At 39.1% G+C, this 19,989-nt stretch overlaps 2 protein-coding genes across 3 annotated transcripts in view; both read right to left on the bottom strand.

Moving 5' to 3' along the window:
- LOC140911204 (zinc finger protein 862-like) overlaps positions 1–9,862 on the bottom strand; it is a 59,421-nt gene extending 49,559 nt beyond the window's left edge. The window contains exons 1-3 of the mRNA XM_073343746.1: positions 9,801–9,862; positions 3,514–3,700; positions 2,152–2,323 (exon numbers count right to left, since the gene is read on the bottom strand). Coding sequence (XP_073199847.1) covers positions 2,152–2,323; positions 3,514–3,693 — 352 coding nt within the window. The 5' untranslated portion in view covers positions 3,694–3,700; positions 9,801–9,862. The remainder of the gene's footprint in view (positions 1–2,151; positions 2,324–3,513; positions 3,701–9,800) is intronic.
- Positions 9,863–11,091: 1,229 nt separating this feature from the next.
- SPEF2 (sperm flagellar 2) overlaps positions 11,092–19,989 on the bottom strand; it is a 61,551-nt gene continuing 52,653 nt past the window's right edge. Inside the window, exons 18-25 of one of the 2 annotated variants that reach the window (XM_073343743.1) lie at positions 18,500–18,608; positions 17,615–17,772; positions 16,674–16,832; positions 16,112–16,177; positions 13,457–13,596; positions 12,146–12,273; positions 11,899–12,037; positions 11,092–11,309 (exon numbers count right to left, since the gene is read on the bottom strand). In XM_073343743.1, coding sequence (XP_073199844.1) covers positions 11,232–11,309; positions 11,899–12,037; positions 12,146–12,273; positions 13,457–13,596; positions 16,112–16,177; positions 16,674–16,832; positions 17,615–17,772; positions 18,500–18,608 — 977 coding nt within the window. In that variant the 3' untranslated portion in view covers positions 11,092–11,231. Of the gene's footprint in view, positions 11,310–11,898; positions 12,038–12,145; positions 12,274–13,456; positions 13,597–16,111; positions 16,178–16,673; positions 16,833–17,614; positions 17,773–18,499; positions 18,609–19,573; positions 19,646–19,989 lie in introns of those variants that run through there. The other variant, XM_073343744.1, reaches the window with a different exon arrangement.

Genomic DNA, 19,989 nt, shown 5'->3' with positions numbered 1-19,989 from the left:
GCTGACTGAGGGCCCAGCTCTGCAGGCAACAGCACAGAAGTAAGAGCGGCAATACCATACCATACTATCCTTACTTCTGCACTGCTGCTGGCGGTGGCTCTGCCTTCAGAGCTGGGATCCCAGCCAGCCACCACCACTCTCCAGCTGCTCAGATCTGAAGGCAGTGCCCCCGCCAGCAGCAGCACAGAAGTAAGGGTAGCAGTACTGCAACTCCCCCCCCCCCAACTCCTTTTTGAGTCAGGACCCCTACAATTACAACACAGTGATATTTCAGATTTAAATAGTTGAAATCATGAAATGTATGATTTTTAAAATCCTATGACCATGAAATTGACCAAAATAGACCGTGAATATGGTAGGGCCCTATTGATAAGTCAGTATTAGTTACATTAAGACAGTACTGAAATACGATAAGGAGGGTGTACAATGTATTAAAAGTAGGTCTCCTCTAGTTCATGTTATACTTTTTTACATCATCCTATTAGTTACTTTTACAAGATGGACCTAAAGCCTGCAATGAAAACAACAACACTTTAATATTATAAAGCTATTTTATAATTTTGTTTTTTAACATTGTGTTGGCAGTTTATTTGTAGTTTAAGCACTTTTGACTGTTAAGTGTTGTCAAGTACAGATAATGATAACTTTTCTTCCCCAACAACCGACTTGCAGCTGCTGTGGTGGTGCAACAGGATGATACCAGATCAGTAGATCAGGTTGAACATAACTCTAATGATCAAATCGAAAGGTGACAAAATTGAGTGCAGAAAGTTATATCACTCTTTCAGTAAGTATGCTGCTGCACTGCCTACAAGATAAAAAAAAATTGTATTGTGCATCCCTAGGATGTGAAAGCCAGAAATAAAAGTTGGTGAGCTCTTCCACTCTCAGGAGATGTACAACAGCACTTTATTTGGCATAAAATGAAAAATGTATCCATTAATATCTTATCTTGTATTGTGAGGAAAGATGGTTAAGGCACTTGACTTAGATTCAGGAGACCTGATCTCTGAAACAGATTACTTCTGTAACCTTGGACAAGTCATTTAGTGTATGTGTACACAGCAAAAAAAAAACCCTGTGGCAGCAAGTCTCAGAGCCCGGTCAAAAGACTTGTCTCGTGGTATGGGGCTGAAAATAGCAGTGTAGACATTCAGGCTTGGGCTGGAACTTGGCCTCTGAAACCCGGGTGCTGGGGGGGGGGAGGGTCTTGGAGCTCTGGCTCCAGTCCAATCCCGCATATCTACACTACTATTTTCAGCCCTGCAGCACGAGCCCCACAAGCCTGAATCAATTGACCTGGGCTCTGAGACTTGCTGACGCAAGTGTATTTTCGCTTTGTAGACATATGCTAAGTGACTTGCCCAAGGTTACACAAGTAGTCTGTGGCAGAGCACAGGTTTTTCTGCTGTGTAGATATACACATACTCTCTCTCCACTTCATTTGCCCATTTTTAAAATACTTTCTTTCCCCCACCATTTGTCTATCTTCTCTATTTAGACTGTCAAGTCACTGAGGCAGAGACTGTCTCTTATTACCTGTACATATGGTACTTATTACAATAGGGCCCTGATCTTGGTTGGGTCTCTAGGTGCTAACAGAATGCAATTAAACAATACATTGTTTATACCTTGTCAGAATGATGATAGAGCAGGGACAGACCTGATTGATCTATCATATTATAAAGATTGTTACATTATACTGTGGAATAATAGCCTTGGACTATTTTTATCCTGTTCCTTATTAATAAAGTAAGAAGTATTTATATGGTTTTAGCTACATCAGGAGATTAATGTTAGAAAAGAACAAGCATTTTTAAAAAAGTTGACATAATTTGATAAAATGGCTGCAATGTGTACACTTCCAAAACAATGCACAGAAAAAGATTAGCAAGTATTACTTTCTGGTATTACTTTGAACATTTATCCCTAAATATTATTATGATTTAATTCACCCAACTATCACTAAACAGTCTCTGGATTTCTTTATCATTACCATGTCAGCACACTGATATATCATGTTTTGAACTATCAAAAGAACAGAGAGAAAAGAATTAAACTTTTGTAGTTAGTCTCTTTTTTAACATACGTTCATTTAATTTGAATAGTTTTATGCTCTATTTTTAAAAGAAAAGCACATGCTTCAGTTACCTTTCTTTTTGGTGGGTGATTTTGGAGGTGGTTTCTTGGCATCTTTGGCATCCTTTCCACCACCTTTGCCTCCTGCTGCCAGAGAAGGTTTTTGACGTTCTTGTTCTTTCTTTTCTAGCTGCTGGCGTTCTTTTTCTTCCTCGGCTTCTTTTGATTGTATTTCAGCAGTTACCTTAATATTCATATTAATATTTTAACTTAACTATTCTGGATCTAGAACATACAATTAATATTTTGAACGAGCTATCCTTTATTTTCTACTAGTGGTTGCTGCTGGATGTATAATATAAATTAGATATTTTGATTCTTGATTTCATATCTGATCAGTATATGTTTATTAAATAAAGAAACAGTTGTTAAACCAAAAAAGCAAGAAGGAAAAAGATGGCAGCTTAAATAATTTCTTCTGTGAAATATTTAAAGTATTAAAGGGAAGCAGCGGAAGTAGACCAACTGGTAACCAAAGCAGGGCTAGGCTTCAGTGAAGGCTGAGAAGCTGAAGAACTGAGGATATGTCTTCACTAGCAACGCTGAAGCGCTGCTGTTAAACATTAAAAGCTTTAACATGGCTGTGTAGTCACGGCACCAGCCCTGGGAGATAGCTCTCCCAGCACTGTAAAAAAAAAAAAACCTCCATGAGCGGAGTGGCTCCCAGCGCTGGTGAACTGTCTACACTGCCACTTTATAGCACTGAAACTTGCAGGGCCCCAGGGGTCCCCTGGGGGGTGATGTTTCACACCCCTGAGCGAGAAAGTTGCAGTGCTGTAAAGTGGCAGTGTAGACAAGGCCTCTAGAGTTAAGTTATCTTAAGGCATTCACTGTAGAGGACAACATGTCTGACCATATTGTAAAAGTGCAGAAAGGTGGGGAAAGCCATCAATCCTAGCCACTGATCCAGGAACTGCCTTTCGAAACTAGCTGTCACACAGCTAGCACACTTTGGGCACTATAAAATAAAGCTGGAGAAGACTTGTGACGTCTAATCTCTGCTTGAGGATTTACTTTTGGAAGGTTTAAGAAAAAATGTACTAAGGGGCAAATACTGATCCCTCTTCCTTATCGCACAGGTCACTTCTAACACCAGGATTGTTTGGTTCCACCATATGAGGAGGCGGGAGACAGGATTTGAGTGGATATACACAGAGCAGAGCTCTGAAGAGGAATTGCTACTATGCTGATCCTGCCATTTCCCCGTTTATAGCAGGGATGTATTAGGGCTGCAGCGATTACTGGAACATCAGGAGTGGAACAGCAGCCATGGAGTTGAGATACTGGTGCATGGGTCTGGTATTTGGACTGGAAAGATTTAGATCTAACTATTTAACCAATCTGTGAATCTTTACTAAACAAAGCATTTCTTACCATATTTGATATTGCTGTTACTGCTGCTTGCCATGTATCAGTGATAAGTTTCTCATCTGCCCCAAAGTTAAATATTATACTTTCAGAGGAATTCTCCTCCTTATTGCTCTTTAGTTGAATTGCTTTGCTTTTCTGCTTGATGACATTTATTTCAGGAGAAGGGGGTCTACGAGGAACCATGGGAATCCTTGAAAACAAAATAGGAAATAACTCACTATCCCGATGGTGTAGTATATGTTTACATGGTGCAATTAAGTTACATTAAGAGAACCAGAACCCCATTTTCAAAGTCTGTGATAGCAATGGAAAAAGGAGGAACCCTTCCATGGATCACAAGTGGTAAAATTTGTGGATGACACAAAATCATGTTGATTAGTCTAGAGTAGAGAGGTTTATAAGGAACTCAAGACTGATCTAAACAAAACCAGGGCATTAGACAACAAATAATACACACTGGATGGATTGATATTAACTATTGATATGCATATTGATGGGGTCTTGATGGACTGTAACCATTCAGGTATCAATATAGGTATTGTTATGCACAGCATTATGCCATTGTTATATACAAGTGATGGTATACTCTCACCTTGAATATTGTGTTTAATTCCACGCACCCAGCAAGGCTTCTTTAACTTATGTTCAGTTGACCACAACCTCAGAGGCTATGCTCGTGAAATTTTAATTTCGTCACTGATACAGAACCAAATGTTTAATACTTAACTATAATTAGTTGCAGGATTTGTTGGGGAACTGTCATAATTTGGGGGAAAGAAGGAACCTTTTATCCGTCAGTTTTTGTTGTTTTGTTACTGCACAGAGTAATGATGGGGCAGCCAAAAGTGTACAATAAATTAAATACATTACAATACTCAACATCTATCATATGGCTGTGATCACCATAGTCTATCTATTTAACAGTAACACATGGACAAACATACTTATATGCTATATTAATTACGTTACTTTTTTTTTTTTTACAATGCAGTTTTTACCTTCTTGACTTGCTTTGTTCCACAGATTGCTCTACATTAACAATATCTAATAATGGGATTCTAGTGAACTCTGGACAGGCCTCTGTTGGCATTTTGCCTTCCATTCCCCTGTAATAGTCATGTAGAAATCTCTTTGTATCTTGAAAACGGTCCACTTCAACCTTCAGAACAGGATGGAACAAAGCAGTTTCTGTTTTTTAATACCCTAAAGTAATGCCTACATCATGAGAATGCTTGATGGAGGCTAGAAAATAGGACTGGTTGATCATATGTGTTTAAGTATCTTATAATAAATACATACTACAACATGTACTGGAAAAGTACACTTTCAGAATGTGTGTTCAAAACTTTAATATAGATATTTCTAAGATTTAATAACAATATCAGCTATGAAATCGGAAAATGTATCTAATTTGAACATATAAATATACTGATATTTAATTCTGACACATATATATATACAAAATTAATTAAAACAAATCTACCACGTGCTTCTAAACTGTAATTAAACAGATTTGAATAAATCTTTAATCCAAATTATTAAAAATCTTTAGTAATAATATAAAGCAAAAGAAATTTGTTTAGATGGCCAAGAAAGAATTATAATTGTGCAAGCTGTTTAAAGAAAAAACAAGTGGATTTTGTAAGGTTCAAGACATCTATTTATTTCAGAGTGAAGCCAAAAAGCATTAGCACCTGTCATGCTTTGATTTATTAAACCAGTAGTGTCAGAGTCTCTAACTGTCAAAACGGCACTGCATATTCATGGGAAAATGCACAAAACCACATTCACAAAAAGAATAAAAATCTCATAGTGTAAAGCAGCCAGTTGGCCATAAGTTAAAGATAAAAAATTTTCTGTCTTGTTACGGAAAATAAAGCAAGTGGATGGAAATCTGATATAGACTAGTTAGGGATATCTGACCTCGCTAAAATGAGTATATAAAATCTATACTAATACAATAATATAGCGATCTGAAGAACATATTATAGAATCCCATAGTAAAACCTACACCAGAGGATTTCAGCAATCAGGAACTCTTTGCCTGTTTTGTTGCTATTCTTATTGCTTTCTCTGACAAAGCTGTTGAATGTAAAGATATAGATAGCACAATTTCAGAATTGCTACTTTTAGCATGAATAATTTTACCCATTATTGTCAATGAAGGTGATAGTAGGTAAAATTATTATTAATCATGTTAAGTAACGTAGTGTCTAAGGGCCAACAAAGAATGCAGCCTCCCTTGCACTTGGCTCTGTACATACCCAGAGCGGTAGATGATCCATGCCCTGAAGAAACTAAGTGTTGGGGAAGGGGTATAACCCACAAGCAAAGTGAACAATGTGATGATAGCAAATATCATGTCAATTCCATGGAGGTAGGGAAATGTTTTGGGTGGGTTTACTTAGGGGGTAACAGTTTGAGGGGAAAACTCAGAAGCAGCTCAGTGACTTCGGAGCCAAAATTGCATTAACTTTCAATGACGCTTAGTGCTTGACTACACATGAATTTAGTTCATAGCAAAGTGGGTGCACCCTGCACTAGCCTACTCTGCGCTAATTGTCCATGTGGACCTTGCTGATGCTCATTACCCATTCATTAGTGCATTTTGATCTATACTCGTTTCAAAGAAGGGTAGTTCAAAGTGCACTAACAAACTATTAGTACGGCCTTGTGCGAATACAAAAATTTGGATCCACATCTGTGGCAATTAAATTGTATCCAACCCACAATCCACCTTTTATATGTATTTGCATCCACACCCACACCAGCACCCTCTAGAGCAGCAGTTCTCAACCAGGCCTACATGGTTCCGAGAGGGCCACGAGCTGGTTTCGGGGGGTCCATGGGCCTGTCCCAAGCCCCAAAGCATCAGTGCCCCATGCAGGGCTGAAGCCCAGAGCCCCGAGCTGAAGTCCTGTAGCATCGTCTCTAACAACATCTACTTGCCCTGGATCGTGTAAGTGCTGAATTGTGCTCCCTATGCTAACAGAGAGGTGTCCGTTTTTATAATGATCACTGAGGGAAGATGTGCAAATGGATTTTCTGTGCATATGTTGTGATGGTCCTTCCACCGTTGAGGGATTATTTCATGAAGGTAGGTACAGAAAGAAGCATATTTAGACTGTGCCTGGTGTGTGAATAGATGGTTCTGAGCCACCCCTGAAGGCAGCCCATTCGAAGTCTGGCATGTTCCGTCATGAAGGTAGTGGCTGCCATGTGCCCCAGTAGTTGAATGCAGCTCCTGTTCATGGTTTGGGGTCTGAGCTGAATTCTCTTTGCTATGTTGGAAAGAGCCAAAAATCTGTGCTGAGGAAAGTTGGCTCTTTTTATCATTGCCCCCATCAAGATGTGCCCCTATGAACTCTAGGTTCTGTACCCAGGTCAAGATGGATTTTTGTATGTACAGTTGTTGGCCCAATTTGAGAAAGAGGCCTATAGCCTTGGAAGTTGCCCGAGACATCAGTTCCAGGGGGCAGCTCAGCAACCAATCGTCCAGATAAGAGAATACTAAAACACCTTTCCTGTGCAGCTGCGTTGCTACCACCAACATGACCCTTGGGGCAGATGATAGGCTAAAGAGGAGCACTCCATATTGAAAGTTATCCTGGCCTACAATAAAATGCATTGGACTTCCTCACCACAAGATGAGAACTTGAGGCAAAGGACACTGCCTAATGTACTCTGGGGTGGGTGTTTTGCTCATGGTCATAAACTTCTGAATCATCATGCTTATGGGGTTTCCCCAAATTAATGTCAGGTTACTTCCCTCTTTTCATAAAGTTTCTTTTCTATGCACAGCCTCAGTCATTGAGAGAGGGGAAGTATTGTCCCTTAGAGGTGCCCAGGGGTGATGTGTAATTTCCCAGGTTACTGGGTGGGGGAGCTCAAGCCAGTGCTCAGTTGTATTGTAAAAAGGAACCCCTAGATATTGAACCTGGCCCTTGTGGCTGCCGACTGCACCTGGCAGATGGGTTACATGGATAAAAGAGAAAAACAGAGTTGAGGGAATCTCAATAGGACAACTGCTAGAGCTCCGTCTCAGGCAAAGGCAGTTAAGAAGAAACTGGGAGTGGTTCACCCATGCAGTGCTATATAACAACGGCATGGGCATGAGACTGACTAACACCGATGAGCAGGCCAAACGGACACTGCTATGAGAAATCACAGATCAAAGCTGCAGGGGGCTCTAGTGCACCTAGAGTGGAGCATCCGTAGGGACATGACTCGAAGAAGAACTGGATAAACAAGTCATTGAAGATGGCAGATGAGGGGTTGATGTTTGACATAGTGAGAGACTAGCCCAACTAAACAGGGAAAGGCAAAATTTTTCAGGATGTTGAAGCATGGACAACATTGATTTGATGTTGTGGAGAATGGAAGCCTGTAAAAAAAGGATGTTTTTAAATGTACAGCATCATTTGTCAATACATCTATGAAAAGTGATATTTAGAGTGTATACTCTAAAATATGATACTGTAAAAGAGCTCCAAAAATATATATAATCAATGTCAAGCACTTAAAAATTAGGAAATGACAGCATTAAGCTTATCTGTGCAACTTTAATTCAATCCCCTTCCATGTAGGCATGATGATAAGTTTTTAATTACATGATCACATGATATTTTTTCCATTGATGTCCTGCTTCATTCAGTGCACAGGATGGATGGTGCTCTATTAAGATCAGTTATTCAATATTTTGTTTTATCTGCATGATTCAATGCATAGCCTTTGGTTTATTCACAGCATACTATCCAAACCCTGGTCTCAATACAGAATTATGAATTTCCTCATGGGCTTTTCTATGGCACTGATCAGGGTGCTTCCCAAACATTTATTTATCTTCAAAACACCTGTGAGGGGAGGGGATGGTATTATCCCATTTTACAGAGGGTGAACTGAGGCACAGAGAGATTAAAGTCAAAACTATCCACTAATTTTGGATGCCTAATTGAAGAAGCTTAGGACCTGATTTTTCAGAGTACTTAGCATTAGATAGCACTTTATATTCAAAATACAGCTCTCACTGACTTCAGCTGCAGCTGTGAGTCTCCTTGCCCACCAAATCCCAATCCCCAACCTGAGTCCCAATTTCCTCCACCCCCAACACTCACTCACAGTGTCTCTCCTCTCCTCCAGTTCCAGACTCAACAGACTCCTTGTCCCAGTCTATTCCTTTCCCTCCCTCCATCCCTTCTTCATCCATGCTGCCTGGGCACTAAAAGGGAAGGATGTCATTGAGAGCACTGGAGAGAGAGTCTCTCCCTGCTCTCAGTTCTAGTGTCTGTCCATGCCCTTGCCTGGAGCAACTGGAAGCAGCAATTACAGGGGAAGTCCAGCTTCAACCCTGTAGCCCTGAGCTGAAACATGCTCAGTCTCTCTGTAGTGATGGTGCATGAGCAGTCTGGTGAGCACTAGGAACTGTGAGGGGCTGGAGCATGTTCATTAACAGATAAAAATCTCCAAAGGTATTATCCTTAAACTCTAGGAAGCTTTTACTGAATATGTGTGATGTGAGGTTTTTCAAAGGTTTATAACTTGGCCAAATGTGAGCAGAATTTCTCAGGAACAGCAAAGGCACATTCCTGACACAAAGGCCAATCCCTATCAAATTTCAAGTCCATGTTCCAAAGAAAGAAGATGACCAGATTTTTTTACATGGTAAAACAATGTTTTTCCCCTTTGCTTCACTCTTAGAAATGGTTGAACTGTTTTGGCTGAAATTTTCCAAAAGACATCTGGCATCTACAATTTCATCCCAAATGGCTAAAGTTTGGCAAAGTTATAAGGAACTGAAAACAAGGTCTTATAAAAGGAAGTGTTGGGCAATCTTAAAATAGGTGGGTCTGATAACATTGTATATAATTGCAGCATTTAGATGGCCAAGTTAAGAACAGAGGCCATTATAAATAGAAAAGGATAACCAGTATCAGGATATTTCACTAAACTGATTTGATTGGTAAGCTGAATGCAAATAGCAACACTATGCAATATAGCCCAAAAATTTATTTTTACAGGACTATGATACTGGTATTTTTCTCGATCCTCTCTGCCCAGAAGGTGATACAATGCCAGGAGTGCACATGCATTCTTCTTTTTTATATTTTCTCACTCCTCACTTCAGTCAGCTTCCTTCTTTAGTAGGGTTGAATTAAAGGGATATTTGGTCTTGACCATGTAGTCTTAAGGGACCACATACGTGAAGTCCCACTGAGATAAATACATTAATCCAAGAGTCTGCCTGGGCAACTGCAGGATAAGGACTATACTGATTTAGCTATTTACCATACCTGCATAAGTGAAAAGAAATGGTTCATCAAGATTCCCATATGATCTGGTAACCAGCCATCATTCATGATATCACTACGTTCTTGCTCTGCTTCTTCCCTTCTGTTTTCACAAATATCCCAGAGACGGTCCCTCAGGTCCTAAATACAAATACTATTGCAAATAATGGATGTGTAAAACCTTAGGCTATCTTTCATATATTTACGTATAATAAAAGTCAATCCAAAAGAACCTGGCCAAAAAGCAATCAACAAAGTGTAGCCTTGGAGACCCACCACGGGCATGGACTGACTGAGAAGTAAGAAGACACAACCAGTATTTTTGGTACCAATGAATGCACAACTAGTACGTGCTGTTTTTTCTCCAATACTGGAGTGAGAATTGGTGGTGGTGGAGGCTGTAACCTTCACAGTTCTGGGAACCAGAATATAATTTTGTTAGGCCAAAAGCTACTTATGGCAAACAGGTCTTTGAAGCTGAGATGCACCTGCACTGGGCTTTAAACCTGAAAGAAGGTACCCATCATGCTTTGTTCGTAAAAGGCACTCAGTCCTTTCTCTAATGGCGATTTCCCATATTTCTTCTATGTAAACACATCAAAAAAGAACAACATTGAGAACAGAGGTACTGGTATACTGACCCATATTTTTGACAAAGGAAAAGAATGAAAAGAAAAAGAAACAGTGCTTATTCCAAGTCTTATTCCCACTATAACTAAACTCCAGGATAGTTCCCTAGGCTTTTAGGATTTCATTGCAATGCACTGCAGAAAAATGACACTGCATTTATAACGTCTTGTTCCAAAATGATGCCAAGCACTTCAGGCCAGATCTAATCAATCATTTCAGCAAACCAGTTGGGAAATTATTTGCAATGTAATAAACTCATCTCTGTAACAGAGTTAATACAAGTAAGATTCACCAGAATACCAACTGCTTTGAAAAGATCTGCTGAAAAGATTTTGCCATGGTATATTAAAACAACTACCACTGTCTCTTTCACAACCACAGAGTATCAACATTCTCTATGCAGCAATAAGTCTGACTCAGGGTAAATTTTTCACCACTCCTACCAGTTTATCAGTTGCAGGCTGACAATGTAAAAAAAAAAAAAGCAAAGGAAGGGGAAATATAAGTGGCTAAGTTCAGTCCACTAGTAGTAGGTATTAATTTAAATTATTTTCCTACTGATAATAATATAATCACTCTGGCCAAGAGGAGGCGTTACGAAAGTAACATGCAATATGAAAAATTACAATAGTTTTATTTCATTGTATGCAGATCTTCTAAGATGTACACTTGCATTCCATTTCTATTTAATGAAGCTGATTCTTTAGTAGCAACTGCCACAATTTTTTCCATCTTCTGGAATTCTGCACATAAAGTCTATTCTTCTCTCCATGTGACCTTAGGTTTTGCCACTGAGATAGAGCATCACATATGGGATATTCCAACTCCTGTATTTCTTTTTAGCTTCTTGAAATTGTTTTTAACTGGGTTTATGCTATTATCCTGGAAAAAGTACATTTTGACATTTTGATATTAGAAATAATTCTTTTTGCCAGTCATGTAATCAATTCTTCATTTTTCAGATATTCACCTCACTAGCTGGGCCGCAATTTTGATGGGGCCAGGAGTGGCAGAGACATTTTCTGGGGCTGTAGGATGGGGGAAGAGGGTGAGAGCTCACCTGGAAAAGGCTGAGGAAGTGTTCCATATGCCCTTTCTAATTTTCTTTCTCCTCCCCCCTACTCCTTTTCTTTCAGCATGCGGGGGCTGCTTTTCCCTTCCCTCCTCTTTCTTCCTCATGCTTAGTGGGGGGAAGAGAGGACACACTCGATCAGAGGCCTAGGCTCTGAGACCAGTGCCACACACTGCCACAGCCATTGAGCAGCAGGGATGGTGCCAAAGCTGGCTCTGTTTGGTGACTGATGCTGTTTGGTGGTGGTGGAGAGTGAGAAGTGTTCATATAATAGTTGACTAGACAAGGTAGCATTAGTACATTAGTAGTCATATTACATCAATCCTGTGTGAATTCAAATGCCCAAAGATGCACAAAGCTCCAGAGCTAGAAAAATTGAAACATTTGCCATTTACTCACAGTAACCCTTTGGTGTAATTCTGCTTTTGTTTCCTCATCTTCCCACAGATCATCAGCAATGGAGTTATAATCAGATTGCCACCGAGATACAAACTCCTGCTTATGGTCTGGACGCTTCAGATAATCCTTAAAACGGTTTCTGTGAACAGTGAGTCAAAACAAGGAGTTTTAGCGCTAAAACATACATAGTGTGCTAGAGGAATAATATAAAATGAGAATTCTAATGCAATTAACTACTGTTACTCACCTAGTATCTGCTAAGTAGTGAATCACAGAATACTGTTCTTCTCTTAAACATCTAAGTATAGTTTTGATGGTATTTTCATATGTATTTTCTACCATTTCCCAATAAGGTACTAAAAATTCAGGTATTTCCTGTTAATTATTAAAACACACAAATCTTTACTTTATATACTTCCTGCAGCCTGTCCAAACACACAATCAGCAAGTATAGGAAAGAGGTATCTTGGACATCAGGTTAACAATATATTTCCTTTATTTTATTTATAATTAAGGCTACGATTATGTCACGGAGGCACAGAATTCATGACTTCCATTGACCTCCGTGACATTTTCTGCCTTGGGGCTGGAGCTCCCACCCAGCCCCGCCTTCACAGCCCCCAACCTGCAGCTGTCTAGCCACCGTAGGGGATGCGGGGGACTCCCCGCAGCTGCCAAGCCACGGCAAACGGGAGACCCCAAGCAGTTGCCCAGCCACGGCCGGTGGCCCCCCTGCATCTGCCCAGCTTTGGAGGGCAGGTCAAGGCGACCCCGCGCAACAACTGCCCAGTCGCAGCGGGAAGGCGGGGGGATCCCACGCAGCTGCTCAGCCACGGCGGGCAGCCGATGGACCCACTTCAGCTGCCAGCCACAGCGGGCACTCCCCACAGCTGCCCAGCCGCAGCTGCAGCCATGGCCAGGGGATCCTGCAGCTACCAGCTGCCCAGGGCAAGGGGACCCCGCTGCAGCCCAGCCCCAGGGGCAGGGAGACCCTGGAGTTCCCACACACCACATCAGTGGGGGACCTGGGAGCCCCAGCAGCAGTGGGTGCTGAAGCCACCCACCCCTTTTGTCAGGGATATTTTTAGTGAAAGTCAGGGACAGGACACGGGCTGCCATGAATTTCTGTTTATTTCCTGTGACCTGTCCCTGACTTTTATTCAAAATATCTGTGACAAAAACTTAGCCTTAGTTATAATGTATTACAAATACCCTGCCAAAATATAATATTTACTCTGGATACACCTTTCATAATATTAAAGTGTTACCATCTTGTCAACCATGTGCATTGTCACTCTGAGGAATTATCCATAAATTTCTAATATATGTCATTATCAAATTATCAGATATTTTCAATACTGTACACTGAGATGCAGCATATTTTTAAAATCACATCTCTTTAGGTATTTATATTTATAATTCATGCTACCATCTCTCAGATATTCTTTATGTATTAGAAATATGTTTTAAAATGAATTCATTTGTAATGGACAAAAAGTTATCTAGAACTCAATAAAGTATAGTCATATAAAAGATTCCTAATCTTGAACTGCTGCACCTTGGGAAGTGGCTCATCTATATAAACCCATTCATCTGATCCTGGTTTAATTGGCGGTGGTTCTACAGGGGTGGGAGGAGGTACATCTTCAGGTGTAGCTGGTGAAGATTTTTTCCCTGGTGATTTTCCTCGAACGGAGCCTTAAATATAAATGCACAATTAGTACCCTCAAATATATTTTAAATAACAATAAATACATGGACCTAGACACCTAAGCTGCTTAGCTGCCTTCAAATAAACTTTGCAGGTGTTCAAATGTGTCATTCCGCAACCAATATGTAGCTGAAGTCAGTAGTTTTGCATTTATATAATGATATTTTCCAGTTTAGCTTTTATTTTATTCGACTTGCCAAAAAAGTTAGATTTCCTAAAGCTCTGCTGTGAAAGAAATAGAAAGATAATGAAACAAGTTACTTACCACGTTAACAAAAAGTAAATGGTATTGTTACCATTATGACTGACAGTATAGGTACCATGATTTCAAGGTATCACCATGTAATTTCTGCTTGATGGATCTTGAACACTGTAAATATTTACAGTTTCTATATAGCAGGGCTTGGAAGAGCTGGAGTCAGACTGAAATAATTTCTAGGACCAATAATCCTTTGAGGTTACCCCATGATTTCATGGCAAAATGCTGTTTTTAAATTCAATTAACCCTGGGCATTAGGGTTACCCACAGAGTGCTTCATTTGATATACACTCTACTTTTAACTTTACATGTACTGCAAAATACAAAGTAAATCATAGGTCATAGCCCTGCAAGTGGGGATACACCACACATAGTCTGAAAGGCTTCTAGCAAAAGGAAAAGGAAAGAATGGGTACTTACAATCACTCTCACTACTGGATCACTTTCTAAAGACTAGGTGTTTTTAAATTGTTGAGGAATGAGAGAGAAATGGGCAACAGGAGGGGCAGGACGATGGTATGGCAAGATACAGAGGGGGAAGAAGAGGAATAAAAACGGAAAAATCAGATATATAGGGAAGGGGAAAGAAACAGATGAATTTGGACCCAAACCCCGGCACTGAGGGAAAACTGAGAAGTATGGAAGGAGCAGAAAGTGAGCGGTACAAGAACTGGGGAAAAAACCAAGGCAGATAAAGGAAGATAAAGTTAGTAAACTAAAGAGGGGGATCAGAAAAGATCATTCAAGCAGGGAGTTGGGGGGGGAAAAATCTAGTGGCCTGCAGGAAAATGTGGGAAACTATTTAAGAAAACCATAGGAACTGTAAGTGCAGCAAGATTTGCAATTGTCACCTGCACTCCATCTTTGTACTACTTTAGGAGGGGGATCCACCCAAATAATTTCGCTCTGAGAGCAGTCAGACAAGAACATAAGGTATGGTAAAATAATATTGGCTGTACTTAGTAGAGAATTGAATGGGTCATGTTGTGTACAATAAGCTCCTTTAAAAATGTTACACAATGGTCCCATTCTTTTTGTTTAAATTTTTAGTGAAGACATATCTTGGTTCACTGCCTCATTGCTGTGACAAAATCTGTACATCCAGTAATAGCATAACTAGTATTCCCCAAAGGAACACCTGCTTCTGAAAGTGCTGATTTAGTATGACAGAAAGCAGATGAGCTGATAACCAAATAAAGTACTCAAAGGATATCTGTAGTAAACTCTCCTGCTATTACCAGCAGGAGAGTGAGTTTGTGTGTGTGTATGGGGGTGGGGGGGGGGGTGAGAAAACCTAGATTTGTGCAGGAAATAGCCCAACTTGATTGTCATGCACATTGTGTAAAGAGTTGTCACTTTGGATGGGCTAGCACCAGCAGGAGAGTGAATTTGTGTGTGGGGGTGGAGGGTGAGAAAACCTGGATTTGTGCTGGAAATGGCCCACCTGATGATCACTTTAGATAAGCTATTACCAGCAGGACAGTGGGGTGGGAGGAGGTATTGTTTCATATTCTCTGTGTATATATAAAGTCTGCTGCAGTTTCCACGGTATGCATCCGATGAAGTGAGCTGTAGCTCACGAAAGCTTATGCTCAAATAAATTGGTTAGTCTCTAAGGTGCCACAAGTACTCCTTTTCTTTTTGTAGTAAACATTGTGATGTCCCTGTCAATGCCCTAAAGCTCCTCCCAGTGCTCCCTCACTTAACATCCCTACACTCATACCACCTGCTTTCCTCTCATCATCCCTCTAGCCTCTGAGAACAGGACTGGACTCCATTTGGAATTCATCAACACAAATCCTGAATTGCTTGTTGTTGACTGACCCAAAGGATTATTGCCCCACGGGGTCTGAGTGCTCTGCAGCACCTCCAGACTCCAAGTGTGAAATCCTTGCTCCACTCAAATCAATGGGAGTTTTGCTATTGACTTCAGTGGGGCCAGGCTTTCGTGCCAAAGCTCATGCACATAAATGTAGAAGACAAAACCAACCACGTGGTTCCTTGGAAACATTTTATCCAATTATCTGTCATGTGTGACATTTATAAGAATTCATCATGAAGTGGCTGAATCTCCCTTTGTTGGTATATTACACCAAATTGTCCATATCTCAGTGTGCCTTACAACCTAATTAACAGTTATCAACACTATTTTTAAAGAGAGGAGTGGAAGATAAGTAAGAACTATACATCTTTATGTTAATTACCAAAAGAGTAAAAAACAAACATGCAAACGTGTACTTCACCTGGTTTATTTACTTCGTCTTTCTTTTCCTTTTTCTCTTTAAAGGATTCTGACTTTTTGGGTGGCTCTAAGGAAAGTTTTAAAAAAACCACAAAGACACACAACAGAGACACCTTTAAGATGCAGAGTTACCAGCATTTCTGAAGTGTAAATATACCAATTTCTCTCTAATGCTAATATGTTGATAATGGAACTTGGGTCTTTCCTGTATACACATTGTGCTGTCTCAGATGGTGAGGGTACTAGCTCTGAGGTTAAAAACAGGAAGGAAAGGCTGAAATTAATACTCAGTTATCTCAAGGAATTAAATTATACCTGCTGGACAGCTCCCTTTGAACATTTTAGAACCTCTTCTCAAAGTATCTGTGAGAAGATGTGAAACTGACTCATATTACTGGAAAAAGGTAGACAGGCTGTTCAGAGGTTTGGGACAATTATTTAATAGGAAATACGCTCTAGTTAATCTTTTTGGAAATACACTGAAAGTATTTATTATTTTCCCAGGATCTGTTCCAAACAGCTAAGAAAGAGCTTTATAAATAAGTTTGCTATGGCTGACAAACCTTTGGGTGATTTGGATTTTGCGGGCATAGGCTCCTTATCTTCAGAAGGATATTCAGTTTCCTTATTTTTATCTGCTGGAACTGTTAGCGTCTCAGCTTGTGGCAAAGGGGTAGGAACTTCTTGCTTTTTCTCAGCTTCTTTTTTTTCCAGTTCTTTTCCTTCAACATAATTTCAATAAAACACATATAATCTGATAAAAGATGTACTGTAATCATATTATTAATTTTGAACCAATAAATCTTGAAGACTATTCACTATTATATCTTATAAAATATGTGTGCGAACAACAAATATGTGTTTACTTTTGTTTTATGTATTTAAATGGATTAGCATTAAAAGAAAGCTACATTTAAAATGGGTGCACCCATTTGCATTTGCACAAGCTGTATATTTATAGAGACTTGCTGAAAATATGCCCTTTTAAATTCAACATAACTTGACAATTTTTTCTCTCAGTTATACCAGTGTAAAACTAGAGTAATATCAATTAAGTTATTCCAAATTTATACTAGTGTGTCTGGGAACAGAATTTGGCCCAGGCTTACACAATCCATAAATATATCAACACACACTACAGCCGAACAATTACCAAAATTCCAACTTTGGTATTTTTGTGAGTCTGATCCAAAGCAAAGTTTTGCCATTTCTGCAACTGAATATAGCTTTTCATGGGCAAAATAACAAAATTTCACCTAATGAGGAACATTTGTTTGTAATACGGATCTTTGTCAATAAAGTAGATGGTTAGAAAATATTTTTGTCTATATAAAAAAATGTGCAGTGAGAATGAAAAATGTGTCACCTTTCCACAAACCTGCAAAAACATTACACCTTTCAGTGCCAGTGAGATATTTTTAAGCTCCCTTCTGAATTATAAAGGCTCAACCATATATTTTAATATTAAAGTCTCCATATGAAAAACATAAATTCAAAAACTTACTTCTGTTCTGTTTTTTAGCAATTTCCTCCATTATGATTTCCTTTATCCTTTTACACAGAAGGTTCTTTTCTGTCTCGCCATTAACTTTCATTAGAATATTTTGCTGTACTGAAAACCATTTCTCTAGTTTTGGCCAGTTGTCTAGAAAGCCAGCAATTCTGTGAAATCATATCAATGTATAATTTTAAAATCAAAACGTTAAAACAAATAGTGAAAAATAAAATCTTATTCCCAACCCAACAAACACATTTAACAGCATGGTGTCTAATCTAAATCTAATGCCAATTATGAAGATATTCTGGATGCAGAACTCCCAGTGTAGATAAGGCTACAGGTTAAACTAATCTTCTGTTACATCATCATTAAAAATCAATAATTATTAAAATATTAATATAAACTAATTACATATTTAGAAATGCAGGTTATTGTCTCTTTAAATTTGCTCATTATACAAAATTAAATATTTAGTGCAAATGATTTTAAAAGAAAAGTATAGTACTATTTTTGTATATATAAAAATAAAAGAGAACAATAAAAGAAAGCCCAATTTTGGAAATACCCTAAGCCAAACTGAGACACAACATGCATTTATGTATCACATAATATAAATATGTAAATAGCTGTTTTGATATGAATTTGAAAAATAATCTTTTCAAGACTTTGAAAAGTAGAGTATATGAATTATTATTTTGGGGAATCATTTATACTATACCAATAAATGAGGATACGTACTTGGGCCCCACTTCAGCAAATTTCTTAAGGACATCCTTAACTTTAACGGTGTCATTAGAAGTCAAGTATACCCTGACTGCTCTGTGCTTAAAGTTAATGACATGCTTCAGTACTCTGCTGAAGTAGAGCCTTACTGTACTAAATATAACAAACCTATGTTGTATCTGGTCCCTGACTAAATCGGTCTTCTCTCTTTCTTTGAGTTCAACATCTGAAGCTTGATCACTGTCTTCCAGTTGAATCTGTGATGACCCTGATTTATCTGTTGAGTAGAAAATACCAGAGACTATTGAAACAAGTTACTACATAGACTTGTTCTGTGTTCCTGTTAAAAAGTTTATCAAAATGAAAACACCGACTGGCTACTTCACTCCTTCATTTTTAAAAGTAGCTCCATACATTCTACACAAAGGAGATGGATATACAGTACTTTATTAGGAATACATTCTCATTAGATTCCTGGGAGTATGGCATTTACTGTCAAATTTTCAAAGTGCTTTAGCAGCACAATCCCTTTGAATAATTGAGAATTGCAAATCTAAAGTTCTAAGGCCTTGTCTTCACTGTATTGTTAGCTCTAGTTGTAACTCAAGTTTTACCTTTAACCCACCTTCTGTTCACACATAAAAATCTCTAGATGGAGTTAAGTGGTGCTTTAAGCTCGAGCTAGCGGGTTTGAGCTAGTTGGTCAAAGGGTATAGGTTGAAGCTCAAGTGATGCTGGTGTTTGAGCTAGTAACATAGCAGGGATGCAGCAGCTCATGTAACAGCAACTCATCTATTGCTAATCCAATCACTCAGTGCCGCTAATCAAATCACTGTGCTTTCCCAGTGTGGCCATCTCACTCGAGATAGGGTAGTCCGAGCGGAGTAACCCAAGTATACTAACTTCAGGTAACTATGGCAGTAAAGACAAGCCCTATGTCATTCTTTGGATCTTTAAGGGGCATTCTCCTTTCAGTTTGGACAACATACGTTCTCGTCAAGATAATATGTCCCTCCATAGCCATCATGTGTAAGGTGACAAAGAGGATGTGGTCTGAGTGGAGTGTGGGGGTGGCCATTTGTTGCCCTCTTTATCTTTGACTCTACTCTATAATACAATGTGCTTTGGCTATTTTGTCAAAAACACTTATTCCTGTATCCTCACAGGATTAAATGAACATACATACTGAAGGCAGTGATCAGTGTGGGGGGTAGTGGTGCCACTTGCTCAGGTGTGCACCTTCCCTCTTCTCCCTTTTGCTTCTCTCCTAGTTTTCAGTCATTGCAATATGCGGCCCTCAGAGAACGATGTTGTCTGTACATTCACAATAAACTAGTCATATTTCTGCACTTGCCGTATCATATATTTTTTCTACTTAGCACTTCATTAAATTATGTGGGATACTGCATATCAGCTGGTGCCAACATAATGCATATTTAAACAAATAAACTCAGCATTTTTTGGCTGCAGGCAGATCTCAAAAACTAAGAAAAAATCTACAATAGTTTGAAAGTACCTGCACTAATGATACATAGTAACCACATGAGATCTAGTGAGATTTAGAGAAATTTGTCAGTAATGATTTTTTGCTCCATTGAATATAAGTTATTGTGAGACATTCTGGTAAATCTTGAGATAACTTCTGTAGCTAGTGTGTG

The sequence above is a fragment of the Lepidochelys kempii genome, chromosome 5 (assembly GCF_965140265.1).
Source record: "Lepidochelys kempii isolate rLepKem1 chromosome 5, rLepKem1.hap2, whole genome shotgun sequence".
Lineage (NCBI taxonomy): Eukaryota > Metazoa > Chordata > Testudines > Cheloniidae > Lepidochelys > Lepidochelys kempii.
This window is presented reverse-complemented; position numbering and strand designations above follow the sequence as displayed.